A 20,555-nucleotide genomic window follows, 5' to 3' on the forward strand; every position below is an offset into this window, starting at 1 on the left:
GAGCAATTGCATTGTGCATCACTTGTTTTATATATTCTGTATATTCTCTTACCATTATTATTATCACTATTGTTATTCTTCTCTCTTATTAAACTGTCTCTATCACAACCCACGGCTCTTACTTTTTTTTTTCCTTTTCTCTGATTCTCTCCCCCATCCCACTGAGGGAGGGCGGGGAGTGAGCAAGCGGCTGCGTGGTGCTTAGTTGCCAGCCGGGTTAAACCACGACAGCTATTTACAGGAGAATTAGCAGTGGTGTTTCCTCTCCTTGGTGATCTGGTCTTCAGCCTCCTTGGACGTGAGCCTCTGTGAATGTTGGGGGCTGAGCTCAACCGCATGTTGAGTTTGGAGGCTGGGGAGTGTCTTGTGTTTGGGAACAAGTATCTTTAAAAGGTAATTCAAGAGAAAAATTGAGAAAAATTGAGAAACAAAGAATTTTAAAGCATGGCTGTAGCAAAAACACTGGCCACCTTTGCACAAGTAACTGTAGATGCCTTCCGGATGAAGCGTGGCTGTGCTTTGCAGACCCTGTCTGAGAAAGAGCTGAAGCTTGAGAGCTGGCCTTAGTTCTTACTGGGAGGAGAGGTTTCAAGGAGCTTTCATGATCAAAAGTGTGTGGATTCAATTTACATGTTCTCCTCTCCTGAAAAGAGAGGCATCAAGCTATCTTTGCAGAGTAGGGTCTTTTACTTTTAAAGAACATAATTTTTTTTTTTAATTTGGTTTTTGACTCCTCTCTGATTTGGGTCTTAAAAGATGTTCAGAGGTCTCCTTTGTGTGCATGTTTTGCTGACTTGCAGAAATGGGTAATGTATTTTTTTCCCCTCTGTAGATCGAGCTCCCTGATCTGGGTGTATTTTATAAGCTTCGGATATGGCACGAGAAAAGAAATCCCTTTGCTGGCTGGCATCTGAATAAGGTGAGGGGACATCAAGGGAAGGCAGAGCTGAAAAGCCAGGCTGGTCACAGAGGTGTGCAGTGTCAGTCCAGTGTCACTGCATTCCCCAACTGGCAGCTGAGTTTGATGTGCAGTGATCAGAGGTGTCTCCGTTTACAGATGGTGCTGTCCGAGGGGTGGAAGTGGAAATCCTACATGAAAAGGGGATGTGAAGAGAGCACATGGTAGTGTTTGCAAAAATATCTGGGGAGAGGATTCACTCCATGGTTTTTGGAGGAAATTCCTTCTCCTTCCAATCCCTCCCAGTTCAGCCCAGCTATGCGTGGGAAATGAGAGCAATGGGAAATGGCAGCTCCCAACAGCCCAGTCTAATGGTGAAAATCATGTTTCCCCATCCTTTGAGCATCATAACCACTGTAGTCCGCCCTCATTTCTGCCAAGGGGGCTTTCCCTTGCTCTTCAGAAAGCTTCCTACTCCTAGACATCATTATTGCAGAGAGAGGCAAACCCACTCCTTCTGTGGCCTTTTTAGGATGGTCATAAAAAAAAAACCTGATTATGGTAGAGACCTATTGTACAGTAGAGTATAACCTGCCCTGAAGTGCTGACAGCCCCATTGCAGGAGGCGGACACTTGCAGACTGGAGGAGCCTGTGGAGACTTTGCAGGAAAGAGCAGCACTGTGCTGTTTGGGAAACAAAAAGGGAGACCTGCTTGGTCTTCTGCCACATGTCCTGTGTTCTATCAAGAATTACTGGGCTGTAGCCCTCACCTGGGTCTGCAAGGCAGCAAGTTCATCTCTAAGCTTCACCCACACTCCTGCAGACCTTGGAAGATGTTCTCTGCATTTAACAAAATGTGCTCTTTTCTGCTCAGCCATAAATAACTGTGATGGTAAAGCACAATTTACTGCTTAGAGATTTTTCTTGCATGCTTCTAATGCACTTTGACAGATTCTGCTCTCCTGCATTGTTAGGGAGCTGCGAAAGCATACGGGGCCAAACACCTCTCCAGTGGGGAGAGGGCATCAAATACTGCTGTGTTCACCATATGGTGGGAGAAGGTGTCTGGATGCGGTCTTTATCAAAAAGAAAGTGTTGGTCAGTCTTTGGCCCACTGCAGTTGTATCTCTTAGTCTGTTCACAGATGATGAGCAAGGATGCTTAGGCCTTCCATAGCTATACATTTCCCTGGGGTATCCTCTTTTCCTGATCAGAAACTGTGTTCAGGGAGGACGAGAGGTATCTGACAGTGTGTCTAGGATTCTCTTGGGGCCAAACTGTCCAGAGCAAACCTGGTGAAGATGCATGAAATCAATCTGCCTGTATACAGCCAGTCTGATGTTTGCCGGATGCATCAGGCTCATGGCACATGAATCCCATGACTTGTGCATTTATTTTAGCACTTAGGAATTAGATGAAGCCTTAACAATGCTTTGTTCCAGTCCTTACACATTTCATGCCAGGCTTGCTTCATGTTGGGGCAGGCTTCCATTTTCTATTACAAGAATGCAAGAACAGCCATACCAGTCAGGCCAAAAGTCCACCCAGCCCAACATCCTCTCTCCTGTGTCACATAAGTGTATGGTTAGAGAATAGTAAGAAAAGGACAAGCATTTATGGTACTTCCCCCTAATATTCTTCCAGCTTTCAACTATTTCCAGGTGGGGACTTACTTCCTGAACAGTTCTACTAAATACAATGCTTTTAGTACGTTTCGCTTCCATTTATTTGTTGAAAAGTTCCAGTCTCCCCTCGAACAATTAAACTTTTAGTGACCATAATAGCGTTTGGCAAGGACTTCAGAGGTTGATTGTGTCCTTTTGTTTGCTTTGAATTTTGCTCTACGAGCATCATTTGATGCCCTGTATTTCATGTAGCAGAAGAGGGAATGGTTAACCCCCCTCTGCTTTCTCCATGCCACCTGTGATTTTGTAGACCTTCATCATACCCTCCCCTCACCTGCTTCTCCAGCCATCTGCAGAGCCCCACCTTATTTGCTCGTTACTCCTTTGGAAGCTACTGCAGACCTTTTGCCATTTTCTGGGTGTTTTCTAAATGTGCCATGCACTGGTTTTGAGCTGCGGGGACCAGCAGTGCAAACACCATCCATGTTTTGCTCTCTGGATTTCTATAGTGGCATCTGACAAGCAATTACTAAGAGCCACAGTATCCATCAAAAATTTCACAACACCGTGAAGCGATTGGAGAAAGGAGGAATGAAAAGGCATCAGCTATGACAGACTTTGCTCTGTGCATCGCTGCGGTGTGCGAATCTGAATGACGGTCTTGTTATTAATGTGTGTTATTTCTCTGCTGTTACCTACTCTTGCTTCTCAGGCAAAAAAACCTGTCAGGAGCTTGTTGCTTTTTTGTCTTTAAGCCTCTGAACTCATGCAGTGTTTTGGTTTAATGAAGGTAACTCTGCTGAAAACACTGACAAAAGAAAAATACTCATTCAACTGCGGCCGCTGGCTAGATATAAATGAAGACGACAATGAGATCGTGCGGGAGCTCCCTGCGGAGGGATCTCTAGTGACTGAAGTCATGCCAGGTGAGGGCCACAGGCTCCATGCAGGGGCTCGCTCAGGACCTGAATAGAAAGAAACGCTCTTTGTGTAAGGGATGCACAGGCAGAGAGATGCAATTCAATTAGCTTCTCTTTCTGGCACTTTCTCTCTGCAGTATTTTCTGTGTGCATCGTTAGCTGCATGAAGCCTCAGAAATCCCAGGCTCTTATTCTGAGCAGATTTCTCTGTGGTGGGAGATGGGAGAGGTCTGGTCACAGCACAATTGTTTCCAGAGTTATATATTTTTTTTTTTTCAAACTTGTACTTTTTTCAGTCTCCCTTAAAATGTGAAATGCCAGGTTTGAAGGGATGTTCATAGAAAAAAAGCTAAAATAGAAATGCAATCTAAAATTTAACAAACATCCTTAGGCCTTGAAATTTTATATAACTATAAGCACATTTATGCAGCTATATGCATAGGAAGTTGCACAGAACAGTTGTGCAAGAGCATAGGCACCTTTCAGTACGTGTGAACAATCCAAACCATTTATTGGGTTAACTATGCTTGAACTGGAGATTTAATTAAAGAAAGCTGCAGAACTTTGCATTGACTTCCTGAAGTGGTCACTTCTGTCTTGATCTTGTGTCGCAAGAATGAAATGTGTTGGAGGGATAATTTTGGAGGGCAGAATATCTCAAGGTGACAATTGGGATTTCTCTTCTTTCCACTGAAGCATCTGATGAGGCTCCACACTCTGTAGACCACGTCCCCTGTTTTCTGAAATTTCCAGTGAACTCAGTGATCTGCATGCAGCTGAACAGTTCCTCAGAAGAGGCAGAGTAATTGTAATTGCAGATATTATTAAAATGTAAATAAACCTGGTTTTGAAATGCATTTTTAATCAACTGTGGGGAGGGCTGCTTGAGTTCAAATGCAGGCGCCTTCCTGTGAGGAACAGTTGCGCCGAGCAGAGGCAAGATGCTGCACTGGCATCTTGGGCTTGCAGGCAAGTTTTGGAGGGAAGGTGGGAGCATTGCTTCTTGTCTCTTCCCAGTGCTAGAGAAAAAGGTCTCTCTTTAAGGTTGGTCTGTGGGCTGGTTCCTCACTGTGAAATTTCTTTTGGAAATCCTTCACCCAGTGGGATGGGAGGGCAGAGATGAGGGCAGGGTAGGAGAAAGAAGGTGGAAGCTCAAAATCCATCCAGAAAAATCCTCAATAACAATCTCAAAGGTGACAAGGAGGGAAGACACAATCCAACCTCCTCCACTATGAGGGTCCCAAGGAGATGAGGCCAACTTGTCTTGTCCTGCCCCATAAAGCCGATATGAAGAGCTCATTCTTCAGGCCCCTGAGGGCTCGACCCTTTTTTAAGTCTTTTTGTCTGCCTTCCATGCCCTGGAAGCTGAAAATGATGTTTTCCCCAAACATATTGTTACAAGGTCCCCTGTCACCAGGGCCCTCTAGGGAAGGCAGGAGGGGAGACAGGAGGGCTGGGACCACAAGGAAGCTTTGTACTCCAATTGATGAAGTTTTACCTGAAAGGGGCAGCATTTTTGTGTCCTTCTTTGGAGGGGTTTTATGCGTTTTCTTAATATTTCAGGCCTTCCTATTTTGGCTTTTTTTCTTTTCCTAGTGATAACATGGAAGCCTAAAAGTCAATGCATCAGCAGAAGTACCAGCTGGAAGTGTGAACACTTAAAATTAATTGCAAGTCTGTGGAAAATGAAATACATTTAAGTGGCAATTAATTGCATTGCTGAAATTGTTTTATTAATTTATGTCTCCACAGTGATAAAATACCGGGTGACAGTTTGCACTGGGACGGTAAGTGGGAGCGGCACAGATGCCAACGTCTTTGTTTGCCTCATCGGCGACCAGGGAGACACAGGAGAGCGAGTTCTCTACAACTGCATTAACACTGTCAATAAATTTGAAAAAGGCAACGTAAGTTCATACAGCAGATACTTAAGATGAGTTTTTAAGTGTGTGACAGTTTGTATTGGTTTGTTGGGCTTTTTTTGACACGTGTATTTGTGAACTTGTCTGATTTCCTTTCCAGGTTGGGCTATGGCAGTAGAGAGAGATCATGTCCCTAAAGCACCATAACAGGTTGCAGCTGGAGGGACGTTTAGGTCAGGGACAGTGTGCCCTTGGTTGACATCAGTATGTTCATGAAGGAGTCTCCTGGTTTGCTCCCCAGCTAAGTACTGACTGTTGAAATTCAGTCTTCAGGTTGGGGAACACTTCCAGAAAATCTGTCTATCTTCCAAGAACAAGAGGTAGCCTTTCCCCCTCCATCTAATGTGGCAAAAATTTGGCTCCCAGAGCAAAGGAGGAAAAAGAACCTTATTTAATGTGGAAATCAGAAACAAAAGCTTAACCTGTTTCCTTTATATTTCCTCCATTCTCCCCTCAACCATGCTGCGCTCAATTTTCGTGTGTTATTTTCAGTCTGGTTTTCGACATGTTTTTGTATGCTCGTGTCCTGGATGGAGGGGGGTGGAAATGGCCTGAACTGAAGACAGAGCTTGTTCCCTGGAAAGCTGGAGATAATGAAGAGGTCAAACCGTAGTTAAAGCCCTTGCAGCATTAACAAGCAAATAATGTGCTGATCTGATCTATGGGGTCAACCTACTTAATATGTATTCAATTATGAGGCACATTTTGGATCTCTAGGGTCCAACTTAGGCTGGTAAAATGTAATCAGTATCTCCTGGAGGAGATTTTGAGAATTTGATCACAGAACTCTGCAGATTTCCCATCTTTTGTGTCATTATTTGATTGAAGCTTTGGAATTGAAAGGAAATGAGGTTAAAAGGAGGTCATGTTTTCAAAATTGACTATTGAATTTAGGCTTCTGAAATATGCATTAACACATTGGATTTACCTTTGATTGTACAGAATTTCCAATTCTTCACTGAAATCACTGAGGTTTTTAGACTTTAAAAGAACTTTCATCAAGGTTTTCGTGTGCCTGTAAGACCTGTCTGTGGAAATACGTGGCATTTACATAGCGTGAAAGTTCCTTCTGCTTCTAAATGATATAAAGGTTTGCAGACACAGACATTGCAAACATCATATTTTTGCCTATGCACTTACATTATAGATTTTTTATTTTTAAAGGTAGGTCCAAGCTGCAAAGGACGGCATTTTGTCATTTGGCAAAGTCTAGTTTTGTCAAAATGGTATCAAAATGAGTCGTGTTTTGGTGGTGGTTTGAAAGCTTTTAATGGACTCTCAAAGAAAGATGCTTGGTTCACAGAAGGTACAAATATTTTAAACACAGATGATGATTATTTTATTTCTACTCTCAAAAATGAGTTAGAGGATAACTTGCATGAAAGGGAAAAAAAGAGGAAAAATCCTGTTGGAAATCAACTCATGTGATTAATAGAATCCAGATGATATAAACCAAAATGGAATCTGTTAAAGTAAAACTGCTCTTGGCATGAGGCGCTGGAAGCTGATGAATGAATTGGAAGCTGTTTAAGGATTGCTCTTGACAAACTTAGAGCTCATATATTCAAGAGACTGAATGAGTATATCTACACTGATTAACTCAGATACCCTGTTAAAAAGAAATGTAGCTAAGTCAGTGCGGTCTCTTATCTACAGCCACTTAAACCAATAGTACCTTGATTACCAATTTAACTTGAAAAGTTTGCTTGCAGATGCAAACTAACAGCCTATATTGAAGGTAGAATTTAAAGATGCCTCTAAATTAGGTGTTTGCCCTGCTGCAGTTCCATTTAGTTACTCATTAATTTATATCAGCCATTACTAAGTAAGATGAACATCAGGCCTAATGAATTAGACTTTATTGACTTAGACTGAGTCAGTGAGGTTTTGATACCTTAAATCCCTAATTCAGCAGTTTTGAGTATGTAAGTAATGCTTATTCATGTATGTAAGCTCATCATTAACACTTAAACCAGTGACAGCATATTCAGTTGTCTTTATTTTAAAGGTCAGTTTGGAGTCCCAAATGATGGAAGAAATTATGGTGGTTTTAATAAATTTAAAAATTTAAGTAAATACTGCCTTGCCACCATGCTTTCTGGGAGCTATCTGGATATATGCTACCACCGTGTGCTTCATGGGCTTTTGGGAGATGAAGAATGAACAAATCACAATGTTTGGTTAGCTTTCTCTTACCTAATGAGGCATCTCTCATCCAGGTGGTAACCATAGCAGTTGTGTCTGTTTGTTGGTCTATATGCTTCAGATATGCTGTGTATCTACACAAGTATTTACCACAGAATCGTAGAATCATAGAATCATTTAGGTTGGAAAAGACCTTTAAGATCATCAAACCCAACCATTCCCCTAACCCTGCCATCCCACCACTAAACCCTGGCCCTAAGCACCTGGGCTGCCCAGCTTTTAAATCCCTCCAGGGATGGGGACTCTACCCCTTCCCTGGGCAGCCCCTTCCAGTGCTTGACAGCCCTTTGGGGAAGAGATTTTTCCTAATGTCCAACCTAAACCTGCCCTGGTGCAACCATACATGTGTGTGCATCTGTACATGGAACACAGATACTTGTCCGGCCTGATTCCCAGAGGAGTAACTCACTCTTTAATACATCACTCTTCCTTCAGCCATGGGGAACTGCTGCTCCTAGTATGATCTTGGGTGACAGAGCTTTGGTCCCGAGGGGCCATCCCTTGGGCTAATCTGTAGGTTGGTGATTTCAGCCCTTTCCCAGGGGGGGAAGACATCAAATTCATGTCTCTCTTGGGGTATTGGGTGTATTTATCTGCTGGGTTAGATTTACACCAACCTCTGAAGACATCTCATGGAGCAGCTGGAAATATCCCCGTGCAGCCATGCCTGACGATTGCATGCCAGGAAATGGCTGGGGTTAAATTGCGCTCAGTCGTCCATGTCGTCTGAATTTAATGTGGGGTAATGTCTTTGAACTGTACCTCTAAACACCTCTGTGGATTTGGTCTGAAGTGACCTGCGCTGGGTTTCCCAGAAAGCTGATATCTGAGCAGGGGTTTGAACTTGTATTTCCTGCCCCTCTGTATAAACTTCTCAATAATCAAATTACTTTTCTTTTTTTACAGTTGGGGAGAGCATGCAGTGACATGGGAGATTTAAAATGCTGGCAGATCATATATTTGTAAATCTGATGTTATACATCTAGCACAAATATTCAAGCTTTCGTTCTTTAGTAAATTAATTCATACTTTCTCCTTCATCTTGTGAAGAATTATCTTGCAGCATGCTGATGATATTGGTTTGATTGCAATAATAAATTTGGGTTGTTTGTTTGTTTTTAAGGAGAAATATTGCCTTACCTTTTTTCTTCTCCTTCTCAAAGGCTGATGAATTCTTTGTCGAAGCAGTAACGCTGAAGCAGGTGAGGAGGGTGAGGATAGGGCATGATGGCAAAGGAGGAAGCAGTGGCTGGTACCTTGCCAAAGTGATAGTGAGGGAAGAAGGACAGCCAGAAAGTGAGGCTGTGGAATTCCCCTGCTACAGGTACTGGAAACAATGCTTGCAAATTATGCCTCCATCTATGCATTCGCCAGACTTTGAAGAGCCTAGCTGTTGTTCCAGGACTGGAATTTTCTGAGCACAGCTTAATCCTTTTTATTTATTCATTCATTTATTTTTGCTAAGCCTGAAAGCAAAGAGTGTGGTTTGGGAGGTTTAAGATATGATTAACTCCCCTTACCAAAGAACAGCAATCCGAATGGTGAACCAATTAGCTTAGTAACACAGAGAATTTCCGTAAGGTAAAATGCAACCTTCCAGTACCACATCCAGTGTCACTGCAATTGCCTGCTGCAGAAACACGCTCTGCAATCTGCTGCAATCTGCTAGTTTTATTGCATGTGTGGGGACGACGTTCTGATCCCTCACATGCACATCCCATCTTTCTGGGAGCAATGGGATGCTCTTTTTGTGTTGGGAGAATGCAAAATTGTTATGCTGCCATCTTGATATGCATGCAGGAAAACGCATATCATGCAGGCAGAGACAGTGGTAGAGCAGAGGGCTGGAACTTACCCTAGTGGGTGGGTTATAAATGTATTCTTCTCTTTCCTAAACAATCAAGTGGCCAAAAGAAATGCGCTGTGCTGAGGCTACCCATGGGCAACGAGATGCACCATCTGTCCTGGCACTAACTAGGGTCTGCCTCAACATTACAGCACAAACCAAAGAGAAATGGGTGAATACACAAGAGACTAACCTCAGTGTAGTTCAGCGTCCTGTAAAATCCCACTCACCCCCTCAGGATGCTCACCCTGTAAGAGGGAAGTCCACTGAGCTCCACTTAACAACGTCAAGTACCCAGTCTAAAAAGTCAGCTCCTGGGGGACAAGTGGAATTGTAAAACAACAAACACAATTATTTTTAAATTGCAAACAAAGGTAAAACCGCTAAGCTGGTTACTTGTCTCTTGTCACTGCAAATCAGGAAGAACTCCACTATAATGAGGGGAGTCAGCCAAATACAAAACAGGAGCCAGCCCCAGCCTCTCTGCATTGCTAAAGCCACGTCACATCAGAGAGCAAACTCGCCGGGGAGACAGCACAGAGCAGCAGATGTAATGTCATCTTGGATGTGAAAAGCAAGCCAGTCTCTCCCTTTTCAAAGAACAAACCACCATGTTGTCATTGCTGCCTTTTGATACATATTTAACAACCATATGTTTTACCGAGTTAAGCAGGCAAGCGAGACAGGTTTTCACTTGGACATGAAGTGTCCACGTGAAGAGCTGTTTTGCTCAGACTCCTCAGAGATATTTCTGTGTCTAACTGCACTATGCAGCTGGCTCATTTTAAAGACTTCTTTTTGAATCATCTCCTTACTTGCCTGCTTAACGGGGTGTCTTCCCTCAGCTTGGAGCAATGACCCCCTTCCCCCTGAGGTTTATATCTGTGGGTCAGAAGCATCAGAGTCCACGGGGCATTGCCCTCAGGCCAGGGACTGAACGAGAAGGGAGAAAAAAACCCCAATGCCTTATTCCCAAAGTATTAATGGGGTGCATTCAGGCTTCAAGTCACCAGTGATGGAATTCCACTCTTCTTGCTTTTCTTACTGCCTCTTTTCCCAAGTGATATCAGTGTTGTCCGTGCAACTTTGTTTGCTGTCCTTGTGCCAGCATTATCTCTTCCTCTCAGATTGAGAAGGTAACATGACTGATCACCTCCAAACACAGGGACAGCTGCTCCCTCTCGCTATCTTTGGTGCCTGTGTCTCTTGAGAGACTGGGGCATCATCGCAGTATACGGGTGTCGTCATGGAGTCTGGAGATATCTGAGGGCGAAGGTGCTCACCCACTGCATCCTCCATGTGAGGGATAAACATCTCCATGACCTGCAGCATTTGGATGTTCCCCTCCAGTCCTGTAGGCCAAGGACAGCTTATGTCCTCGCTGCTTGGGCACGTGCTCAGAGAGGCCTGCTTCACCTGCTTCCTCAGAGCCAAGGTGTTGAAGAAGACTTGGCCAAGAAGAGCGGCCTTCTTTTATTGAGCCAATGCAAGCAAGGTTAGTTAGAGCCTCCATCCTGGGGACACCAGGGAAGCTTCCATTTCTGCTTGGCCAGTCTGTGGTGAGCCAGTGGACATGCTGATGGTCTTGTTGTCTTCATCTCCAAGACCTGATTAACTTCCACTCTTCTACACAGCACAATTACATGGTCTGGAGAAAACGAGTTCTGCTGCTTAGTCCTGATTGAAAGACACTCCACTGACTTTCTGCTGCTTAGCCACTACTGTGAGACAGCTAGAGGACAAAATGCCTTCCAGCAGAAACACATCTCACCCATGCATGAAGCTTCACAGGCTTCTTACTTCTATGAAAACTAGGCTGTACCAGCAGGTGGAGAGCAGATATTATAGCAAATTGCTGGCAACCCAGCTTCCACTATAACTAATGTTTGTAGGATAGCCTTATAGATTTTCATTGCATGTAACTCGCTGAAGTCTCTGTTCTTGCTATTTACATATTCACATACATGGCTATGTTTCATCTTTTAATTTGAAAGCTTTTTTATTACTCGATAGGACCATCTATTACCTAATAGTCACAAGAGCTCTATGAGAAGAACTGTCTTTGTTGTATCAGGGAGCCAGCAGAGAAAAAAAAAGCAGCTAAGTGGATTAATTGTGAGCCTATCTCAGACTCAGGAAGAGCATCGAGAAATAGTGACTCCCGGGCCTGTGATTCCAATTCTTAAAGCAGTTGGCTGCAAAGTGAACAGCTTGTATCTCTTCTCAGATTTGGTGATTTTTAAAGCGGTCATTTTATCTGTGCTTGCAAGAAGGAAATGCAAGTAACTTCTCCAAGCGTTATTTGCAGAATTACTAGTATATCACTTGTATGCACTGTAGTATTATTTCTCCCTTGTGACCACACGACATTATAATATCCATGCTTTTAGGGACTGAACACTGAACTGTTCAGTGGCACAACTGCACAATTTATACTTTATGACACCTCATGTGGTTTTAGGTATTGTGATTATGAATACTGCTAGAAAGTTCAAAATGAAGGAGTTCACCTTTCGGCCCAGAATGGGAGCCAAACCTTTTTGAAGCTCAGAACTGAGCTCTTTGGATTTCATTTTTTCCTCAAGGCTCTGTGGAAGTCCAGGAATGGACTAGCTGATATTCTCTAAAAAGGCCTATTTTTCATAATATTTATATCCCAGACAGAAATGAATTTTCAATCAGGCCAATTCGTGAGTTCATGATAGGATAGAACTTTATATGCTATAAATCATTACAGCTCCACTGAAATCTTCCATGATACTTCATTACATTTTTTTCTAAGCATGTGGACTGCACCATCCTAATTTTTCTCCAGCACAAGCATAAGGGAACATTGTTAATTCTCTGAAGAACAACAGGCAGACCATGAATGGGATGATGCACTAGGAGGCTCCTGTGAGAGAACATTTATTCAGTCAAATGCCAAAAGTGTTCATCATACAAAGGATCCACAGAAACCTCCTTTTGTTGCCTAAAAATAGACTGAAATGTCTATTTCACACATATTTTTATATATAAGTTACATTTAAAGATGCACACAAATACATATGTGTCTCTGAATCTAACAGATGTGCTAGTCATTCTAATTGCACATGGGCTATCATCTACTGGATTTCACATGCTATGTATGACATCATACCATATTTTTTTCCAGTGCTTCCCTGACTGTCTGATCCTCTAGAAATTCTCTGAAGTGGCTTTCATGTCATATTTGTGTCTGCTTTGGGTTATTAGACATACAATATCTGTTTAGAACTAAGTATATGACACGGGACATGACTTACACCCTTGCAAAACCCACAGTGGCATGTGAATTACAGGCACTGAAATTGTATGGAACCTGTAGTAAAGTAAAAGATTTTGTCAGATTTTTTTGTTCTAGGAATATTATGACACTGTACTGAAAAATTCTATATTCTGCAGCCTGATGTGTTTATGATGTGCCAATCCGTTTGTGTTCAGTGTAAGATTATAAACCCCTTGTTGCAATCTGCAGCTCAGTGATATGCTATTGGAATTACATTGAAGGAAAATTAGGATATTGCAGCACATGTGCTGAAGGGAAGGAACACAATGGCATTGCTCATCCAAATACTTCCTCTGTCACTAGTTAAAGTAATCTTCTTGAGAAAATAGTGCTTCTGCCACTTCTGGCTATTCTCTTGGCTGAAAGAAGCCTTAATTCACTTCTGCTGAAAAACCTCCCTCTTCCTCTTCCAGCCCAAGACATACTCACCTGGCCATCAGTAGCTACCGGCATCGGTAGAGAGAATTTCTTTATCTAGGATTGTGTCTTCCTTTTTGGATTAATTTTTCTTGTCCATCCTCACTGCAGAAGCAGTTAACATTTTCTGTGCTGCACACAGAGATTTGTTTCTTGTGGGATGCATTTTCATCCTACTACCTTGGCGCAGAAGCAGTTCACCCAGATTTATCCCACCATTCCCTAAAACATCAGCAATGGCAAAGGTGACAGAAAACCACAGCATGTACACTGGCAACATAAACAGCAGCTTGCAGGACACAAAAACCAGCAGCAGGGGAGCACAGGTGTGTCTACCTTCTGAGCTTGTGCCTTCCTGAAGGCCATGCTGAATTCAATGGTCCTGGGGTGGTAAGAGATCAGGTTTGAATTTTGTGGGTCGTCCCAGTTAACATCAATGTACACAGAAACATCTTGACTTCTGGGATTATGTGATCCCCTTAGCAATTGGATACCTGTCCAAGGACGTGAATCCTGAGCCAGCATCAAGAACTACATGATACAAAGGTATTAAGGACCGGTTCTAACAGGTAAAAAAATCCCCAACCCCAAAACATCACTAAAGGCTCCCTTTCTTAAGACAACACAATGTCTTGGCATGCTCTTCTTCTCTTCTCCTTGCACCCCACCCTTGCTCAGTTCTTGACATCAATTTCATGATCTTCCCCACAGATTTTTCTGCTCCTCTATCCCCACTACACCTCCCAGCCTCCAGTGAGGCACAACACTGCACCTGATGCCCTCAGGTGGTGTTTTGTGTGACCATCACGTGTTCACATGTTCATCACCCTCGTGCCGACCCCCTTAGCTTTTAGCCCTTTTCAAGCCACCTGCACATGGCCACCAGCTTTACAGAGTGAAAGGGAAGAATACGGGGTAGACTGCATACCCGACAACCCACCAAAGCTTAGAGGGGAGCTGGGAGTGGAGATGTGTGTCTTTGTGGTGGGGCTGTATGCACCTCTTTTGCATGGGGACTTTGCTACTAGTGCTTCTGGGACTGGCTGGCTCTATCTCATGTTTGGATTTCTCTCCCAGTACCGGTTTTCTGCATGGTTAATTTGTGCGTATTGTTTTCATGTATGCGGGAAGGGAAAGCAGACTAAAAAGATAACCTTCCTTCAAAGGGACAAAATGGAGATCTGTCATCCTTGGTCTTCCAAAATATTTGGTTACTTGTTGGTCATCATGGCAAGTCCAACTGGTCGTGACAGTAAGCTGTGCTGTCAGTGAGATACTATAGACTTGATCCAGCTCTCAGTGGGCATTTGTTCATGTTCCCAAATCCCTGTTATGAGGGTTGTTTCCTGGTTTCTTCGTATGCTGGCTCATCAGCAAAATCATAAGTGGAAACCTAACTGGGAATTAAGCTCCCCTCCTTTTTTGGTGTGAAGGTCGGCCAAGGAGAACACAAGTGGCACAGTGATGTTGCAAGATGAGTATGATGAGTTTGGGGCTGTAATTCCTTCATCCCTGAGGCTCAAGGAATGGCTGTGATGGTTACCAGATCAGCAACTGTTTTCCCTCCATTTTCCTTTCAGTGTTTTTTCCCTTGAGATCATGCTACATTCTGCTTTGTGCCTGGATCTTCTTTTTAATTATTTTAGTTGGAGCGTTAGATTAATGTTGAGAAACAAGGAAAATCCTTCCTTTTGCTGGTGCGAGCTGCCTCCACATACCCAGCCCTGAAAATGGGAACAATAAAATTAATTCCATTCCTGGTGGAAGAAAAAAGGGGTATATACTTATCTGTAAGGAAGGGAAAAGTGATGACGGAGTAAGCAAACACTAAAAAAAAGGGGAGGGAGAGGATGTTAGTAACTTAGGTGCTATAAAGATTGTAGTCGAGGTCTCTAGTAATAAAGGCTGCAAGTATTTCTGGTCAATGAAGGTCAATGCTTTCAAGAGACTGAGACTGCCCATTTACAGGAATAACAGTGTCTATGGAGTTTGTGCTTTCCAGACAGATGGATGTCACAGCAGATGCTGATCTACTGAGAGCAGGGCTCCTATGATCTCTCTTCTTGGAAAAATGAAGTTTTAAGGTGTGACTGCCACAGGGTCTGGGCAAGCTCCTGCAAAGTTATCAGCAATACAGAGCCCTGTAAAAATATCTTTTTGACTATGATGTGGATTTTTACTGTGTGTGGAGCCAGCCTAGATTTAGAAAGGCCTAGTAGGTCCTAATTATTCAAAGATAACTTACTTCTGTTTGTAAACCAGATGGCTTGACAAAAATGAGGATGATGGTCAGATTGTCCGAGAATTAGTGCCTGCTGGGGAGTCACCAATGCTAAAAAGTGAGTTTAACTTGGAAAAAAGAAGGTCTGGGTTTGAGCTAAGCATGCACATATTTACTTGTTTTATTCTACTTAATGATGAGTGTCAGTTCACAGTGAATCTACCGGGCTTTTTTTGCCATTCTTATGCAAGAGGCTGCAGTAGGTCACTGAGGGGGAAATGCCTCTGACCCTTAAATTCTAGTTTATGAATGGGATTAATTTGCATAAAAGAATAATTACAACATTATATACATATAGAAACTTTGATTTTTACTACTGTGATTTGTTTAAGAATTGTTTTCTTGATTAGCTTTCTCTGAAGGATCTTGAATTGCCACCGCTTTAGTAAATTCCATTGAGTCACATTGTGTTCCCAAAAGAAAAGAACCAAAAAAATTGCATTGTACTTTTCTGGAGAACTAGGGCTCCAATACTACAATTTTCTTTAGAAAATAGTGCTTACAGAGCTCAGGCTGAGATAGTTTTTTTGTTTTGTTTTAGAAAAAAAGTCAAAGCTATTGAATTAAATTGTAAGTATTAAAAACCTGAAATCATTGCACTTGCCCAAGCTCATTTTTATGGCTTGGCAATCATCTAATGCTGAGAGGGAGTGGTACAGAATACTTTCTGCTTATTAGTTTAACTGTTGCGTCTCTCATGTTTTGGTGAATAACTCCAAGGTGCGACAGTTTATCCAGTGTGCCCCTGAGGTGCTGGATGCAGGAGTGGAGGAGCTTTTTCCTCTCTCTGCCTGCAGCTGCAGCCCCCCTCCCCTGTACCTGTTTGAGGCCGATTGCCTGGCTGAACCCTGGGAATGCTGCTCACGTGTCTCTGTGTTGTGCATTGATCTCACTTCAGATGTCAGTTATCACATCAGCATCAAGACAGGAGATATCCCAGGTGCCAGCTCAGACTCCAAAGTTTTCATCAAACTCTACGGTGAAAAAGCAGACTCCAGCAAAGAGCCTCTCTTAGTCTCTGATAATGATCTAGGCAATTATTTTGAACGTGGTCGAGTGGATGAGTTTACTCTAGATACGATGGATATTGGGAAGGTAAGAATTAATTGCAGGTGGCTCTGTGCTTCGTGCAAGTGGCTGAATTCAGAATCAATACATAGCTAAGGACTGAATGTGATGTAAGAATCTCTCACCTTCTCGTTGGAGATTAAGAAATACATTTTGCATAGACTATTACATGGGCGGTCTAGCATACACGCTGGCATGTGAAAAGTGTGTTTTAAATTTGTAGTTAAATACATATATAAATGATTTACATGAACGTGGTGTAAAAACAGTGTGCCAGGGGATGGAGATTTTTTATCTGTTAGGTAAATTCTGTTGTATTGGGGGGTTTTATGCCCTCTTGGTTTTTGTTTGCTTTTTTAAAGATCAACCGAATACTGATCGGACACGACAATGTGGGTCTCCGGTCTGGCTGGTTCCTGGCCAGTGTCCAGATCACCGTTCCTGTCCAGGGAAGGCAGTACATGTTCCCCTGCAACCGATGGCTCGACAAAGATGAAGCTGATGGCAGGGTAGAGGTGGAGGTCTACCCGAGTGAGATTGTGCCTATTGAGAAATGTGAGCTACAACACATTGGGCAATGTGTGCTTTTTTATAGGTAGAAATAAATTTGTATTGCTAGCATTCCTAAAGGGCCAGGATGCCAGTGTGTTAGACACCAAACCCAAAAAAGTCCCTGTCCCAAAGAGCTCATGTTGGTGAGGAAAGTCATTTATTCTGCTGTTTGTTTATTTTTTCTGAAACAGCTGGAAAAACATTACTGAGTTTTCCATCTTAAGTTCCTGAGATCGTATGAAAAATTTACATCCTGAGCAGTGTAACACAGCACAAAGTATCATGCTTCTTCATTACAAAATCAGTGGGTTCTCCTTTTTTTGACATTTGCCTGCACCAGTCCTGCACAAGCATATGTCCCCTCCTGCTTGCATTACCCCATTGCCTGGAAGAGAGAGGCTGTTTGTTAAATAAGGACCAAATCCCTACTGTCTATTTGACTTTTATCAGTACATTTGTTTTCTTTTAAGGCTATGGTTAAAATTTGCCTTGGGATCCTGAGAAAAGTTGCGGTTTTCCCCTGCTCTGCGTAACTCCCTCCCTTGTATTATATTAAGATGACCATTTAGCCACTCTATAGTTAATACTGAAATTAAGTTCCCATTTAAGCCCCTGGTTGGCACCCCTCTGACACTGGCTTTATACTTGTAAGAGGGAAAACTATCAAGTTAGTCCTCAGTGGATTGTTGTGTTATCTCACATTTGGTTTGGATAAGAGCAAATGGTCAGCGACACGGTCATTTGTTAAGACAGGGTAATTGAATTTTGAACCTGAGCCCTCGGGAATGTTGTTATCTGAGCTTCTCTGCTGATTTAATTGCTTTATTTTTGGGCTAGTGATAAACTACGAGGTGTCTGTAGTTACTGGAGACGTGCGGGCCGCAGGCACCAATGCCAAAGTCTTCATGCAGATTTATGGCGAGACTGGCAAAACAGAATTGATCACCTTAGAAAACAGATCAAACAACTTTGAACGGGGAGCCACAGATATCTTCAAGGTATGACAAAGGCAGTCGTTGCTGTTTCTATGATGGGAAAGAAATGACCAGCCAAAACTGAGACATCAACAGGCTAATTGGCCCAATCATACAAAACAATTGGCCTTTTAACAAAATTGCCAGGTCTGTTGGTATCTGCTGTCCTCTGTCCATATTTTTTGGAGATTTTGTATTTCTTTTGGGAGGTTTTGTGTTTTGTGGAGTGACTTTCATCTTCTGAGGGACTGGTAGCAACGGTGTCATGGAGGAATATGGTCTAATGTCAGCATTTGTTTACCGTTACTTTCAAAAGGAGGTACTCATGCTAGATCTCAAAAGTCCTCAGACTTACATTTTAGGCCTGACCACATGTTATTGTCCCTTTTGTTTATCTGGCTGGGGAAAAAGAAACCCCATACAGAATATGAGGAATCCTGGCTTTGCCTGTGATAACACACGCCTTTCATCACTGGTACGTGCTGTCAGCCCAACCCTGCAGAGGTTTGCTGCTGTAATTTCTGTGGACATGTGAGTGCCCCATGGATTTTACCGCCTGTAGCACTAGTCCAGCAAGCCCCGCACAGCTGTGGCACTCAAGTGTACTGCACACTCCTCCAGCTATCGGTCTGGCCAGCATTGAGGTTTATACTGTGGAGTGTACACCTCTTTCTGAGCAACCCAACGGCAAGCAGAATCTTTGCGGGGATGAAAAGCCTCAGACATAACCCAGGTGTGTGAGCCAGGACCTGGCTAATCCAGCAAAAGGTCCTGGGCTGACAAGGTTGAACAGCGGTTGTGCACCACAGTGTGGTTGGGCAACCTTTCCTGGGTGGGACCTGGCTATGTTGGACTGCTGTCCTTTTCTGGCTTGCTGGCTTGGGCTTTCTGCCCAGAAAAAACAAGGTCTGGGGGAAAGGAATGGTCTTAGTGCTTGCCCTGACATGAGATAAGAGCAAGGACAGGATGTGCTGTTGGGGCATATCAGAGCCACATCCTTCTGTATTGGAGTAACTTCAGGAGATGCCAACATCTGGACAGTAAAACACAGAGTCCAGGTGGAAGCAGGATTTAAGGCACCCCTGTCGCATGTGCTAACAGCAAAGGGCTCAGCACAGTGGTGCCTCTGTCTCCTTGTGAACTTGCAGTGCCACAGAGGTGGGATCCATCTCATCATGGTTAGGAACCTACTTGGAGCTAGTCATGGAAGCTCCCCTGAATCACCAAGGCTGGTGTATCCTTCCTGTTGTCACCGGCCAAATGAGGGTGCCTTTATCTACAGTGTTGTAATGTGTATTTTTGAGATCAGTTCACCTCCTCCTGCCTCAGTTTCTTGCTTTATATAACGGAGTTAGTGGTGTTGATCTATTTTAACAAGTTCTTTGGGATTTAAGATGTCTAGCACCATATAAATGCTTGGTTTTTAAGACTATAATTTTAAAGATTAGGTGTCTCTGATTTTAAAGGAAATAAGCTTTCCGAAATTTATGAGTAAAAGCTGTTAGCCAATATCAGATTTATAATAAAGCCATATGTACAGTGTTCTGTTTACATAGCCATGTTTATATCCTCTCTCAGATGTTTATTGCCAGACTTTAAAGTTCTGCCCATTTTTTGTGATTCTTTTTTTTATAAGCACACAAGGCAGAAGCTCTGAAGCATTAATAGACAGATCCTCTATCTCATGATATGAATATTTACAGAAAGATATGAGCAAGAACAAGATTCTGTGAGCTACATATTAACAGGAAATGTCACCAGTTATAGACAGGGCATGCAGGATGATTATGGCAAATCTAGAGGTGTAAGGTGTAAGGAAAGACACATTTTATATGCCAGGACAGCTGGATCAGTTTTAGTTTTCTGATAAGCATCTTGTGTACAATTGATTTTGTTTTAATCTGCTATAGAAAAAAATGCTTCTAGACTGAAGCTTTATATGCCAAGTTGCCAGTTTTCAGCCCAAAGCAAATGTTCGCAAATTTTGTAACATAAACTGCCTAGCAACATAAGCAATCATCAGAAACAAGTCATTGGTTATTGAAGAACTGCGTGGAGTAAAACCTTCTATCCAACTTTATTAGATAGTAATCCAGACAAATAATCTAAACCAACAAGGGTTTGTGTCGGTTGTGTTGACTAGAAAGATGGAAATCTTCTGCCACTGATGCATTGTAATCACCAATTATTGCGCGAAGTGAGAAGGTACTCTTCTAATATTGCAGATGAGAAGTAAGGAGAAGGGCAATCCAAGCCCATGCTCCATGTCAGAGATCAGGTTATTTGAGTCCAAAATTACTGCCCCTTTGCTATACCATTATTGCTTCTTGCTTGGTTCATGCCTCATGCTAAGTATTAAAACTATCTTATTCATTTAGAATGATAGAATCATAGAATTGTTTAGGTTGGAAAAGCCCTTTAAGTTCACCAAGCCCAACCGTTAACCTAACCCTGCCACCCCACCACTAAACCCTGGCCCTCAGCACCTCAGCTGCCCGGCTGTTAAATCCCCCCAGGGCTGGGGACTCAACCCCTTCCC

At 42.8% G+C, this 20,555-nt stretch overlaps 1 protein-coding gene across 1 annotated transcript in view; it reads left to right on the plus strand.

Moving 5' to 3' along the window:
* LOXHD1 (lipoxygenase homology domains 1) overlaps positions 1 to 20,555 on the plus strand; it is a 164,089-nt gene that overhangs the window by 56,984 nt on the left and 86,550 nt on the right. The window contains exons 12-19 of the mRNA XM_035903101.1: positions 833 to 919; positions 3,315 to 3,450; positions 5,197 to 5,351; positions 8,735 to 8,895; positions 15,404 to 15,480; positions 16,321 to 16,517; positions 16,853 to 17,045; positions 17,880 to 18,040. Coding sequence (XP_035758994.1) covers positions 833 to 919; positions 3,315 to 3,450; positions 5,197 to 5,351; positions 8,735 to 8,895; positions 15,404 to 15,480; positions 16,321 to 16,517; positions 16,853 to 17,045; positions 17,880 to 18,040 — 1,167 coding nt within the window. The remainder of the gene's footprint in view (positions 1 to 832; positions 920 to 3,314; positions 3,451 to 5,196; positions 5,352 to 8,734; positions 8,896 to 15,403; positions 15,481 to 16,320; positions 16,518 to 16,852; positions 17,046 to 17,879; positions 18,041 to 20,555) is intronic.

Source organism: Egretta garzetta, unplaced genomic scaffold (assembly GCF_000687185.1).
Source record: "Egretta garzetta isolate BGI_Z169 unplaced genomic scaffold, ASM68718v1 scaffold179, whole genome shotgun sequence".
NCBI classification, from domain to species: Eukaryota; Metazoa; Chordata; class Aves; order Pelecaniformes; family Ardeidae; genus Egretta; species Egretta garzetta.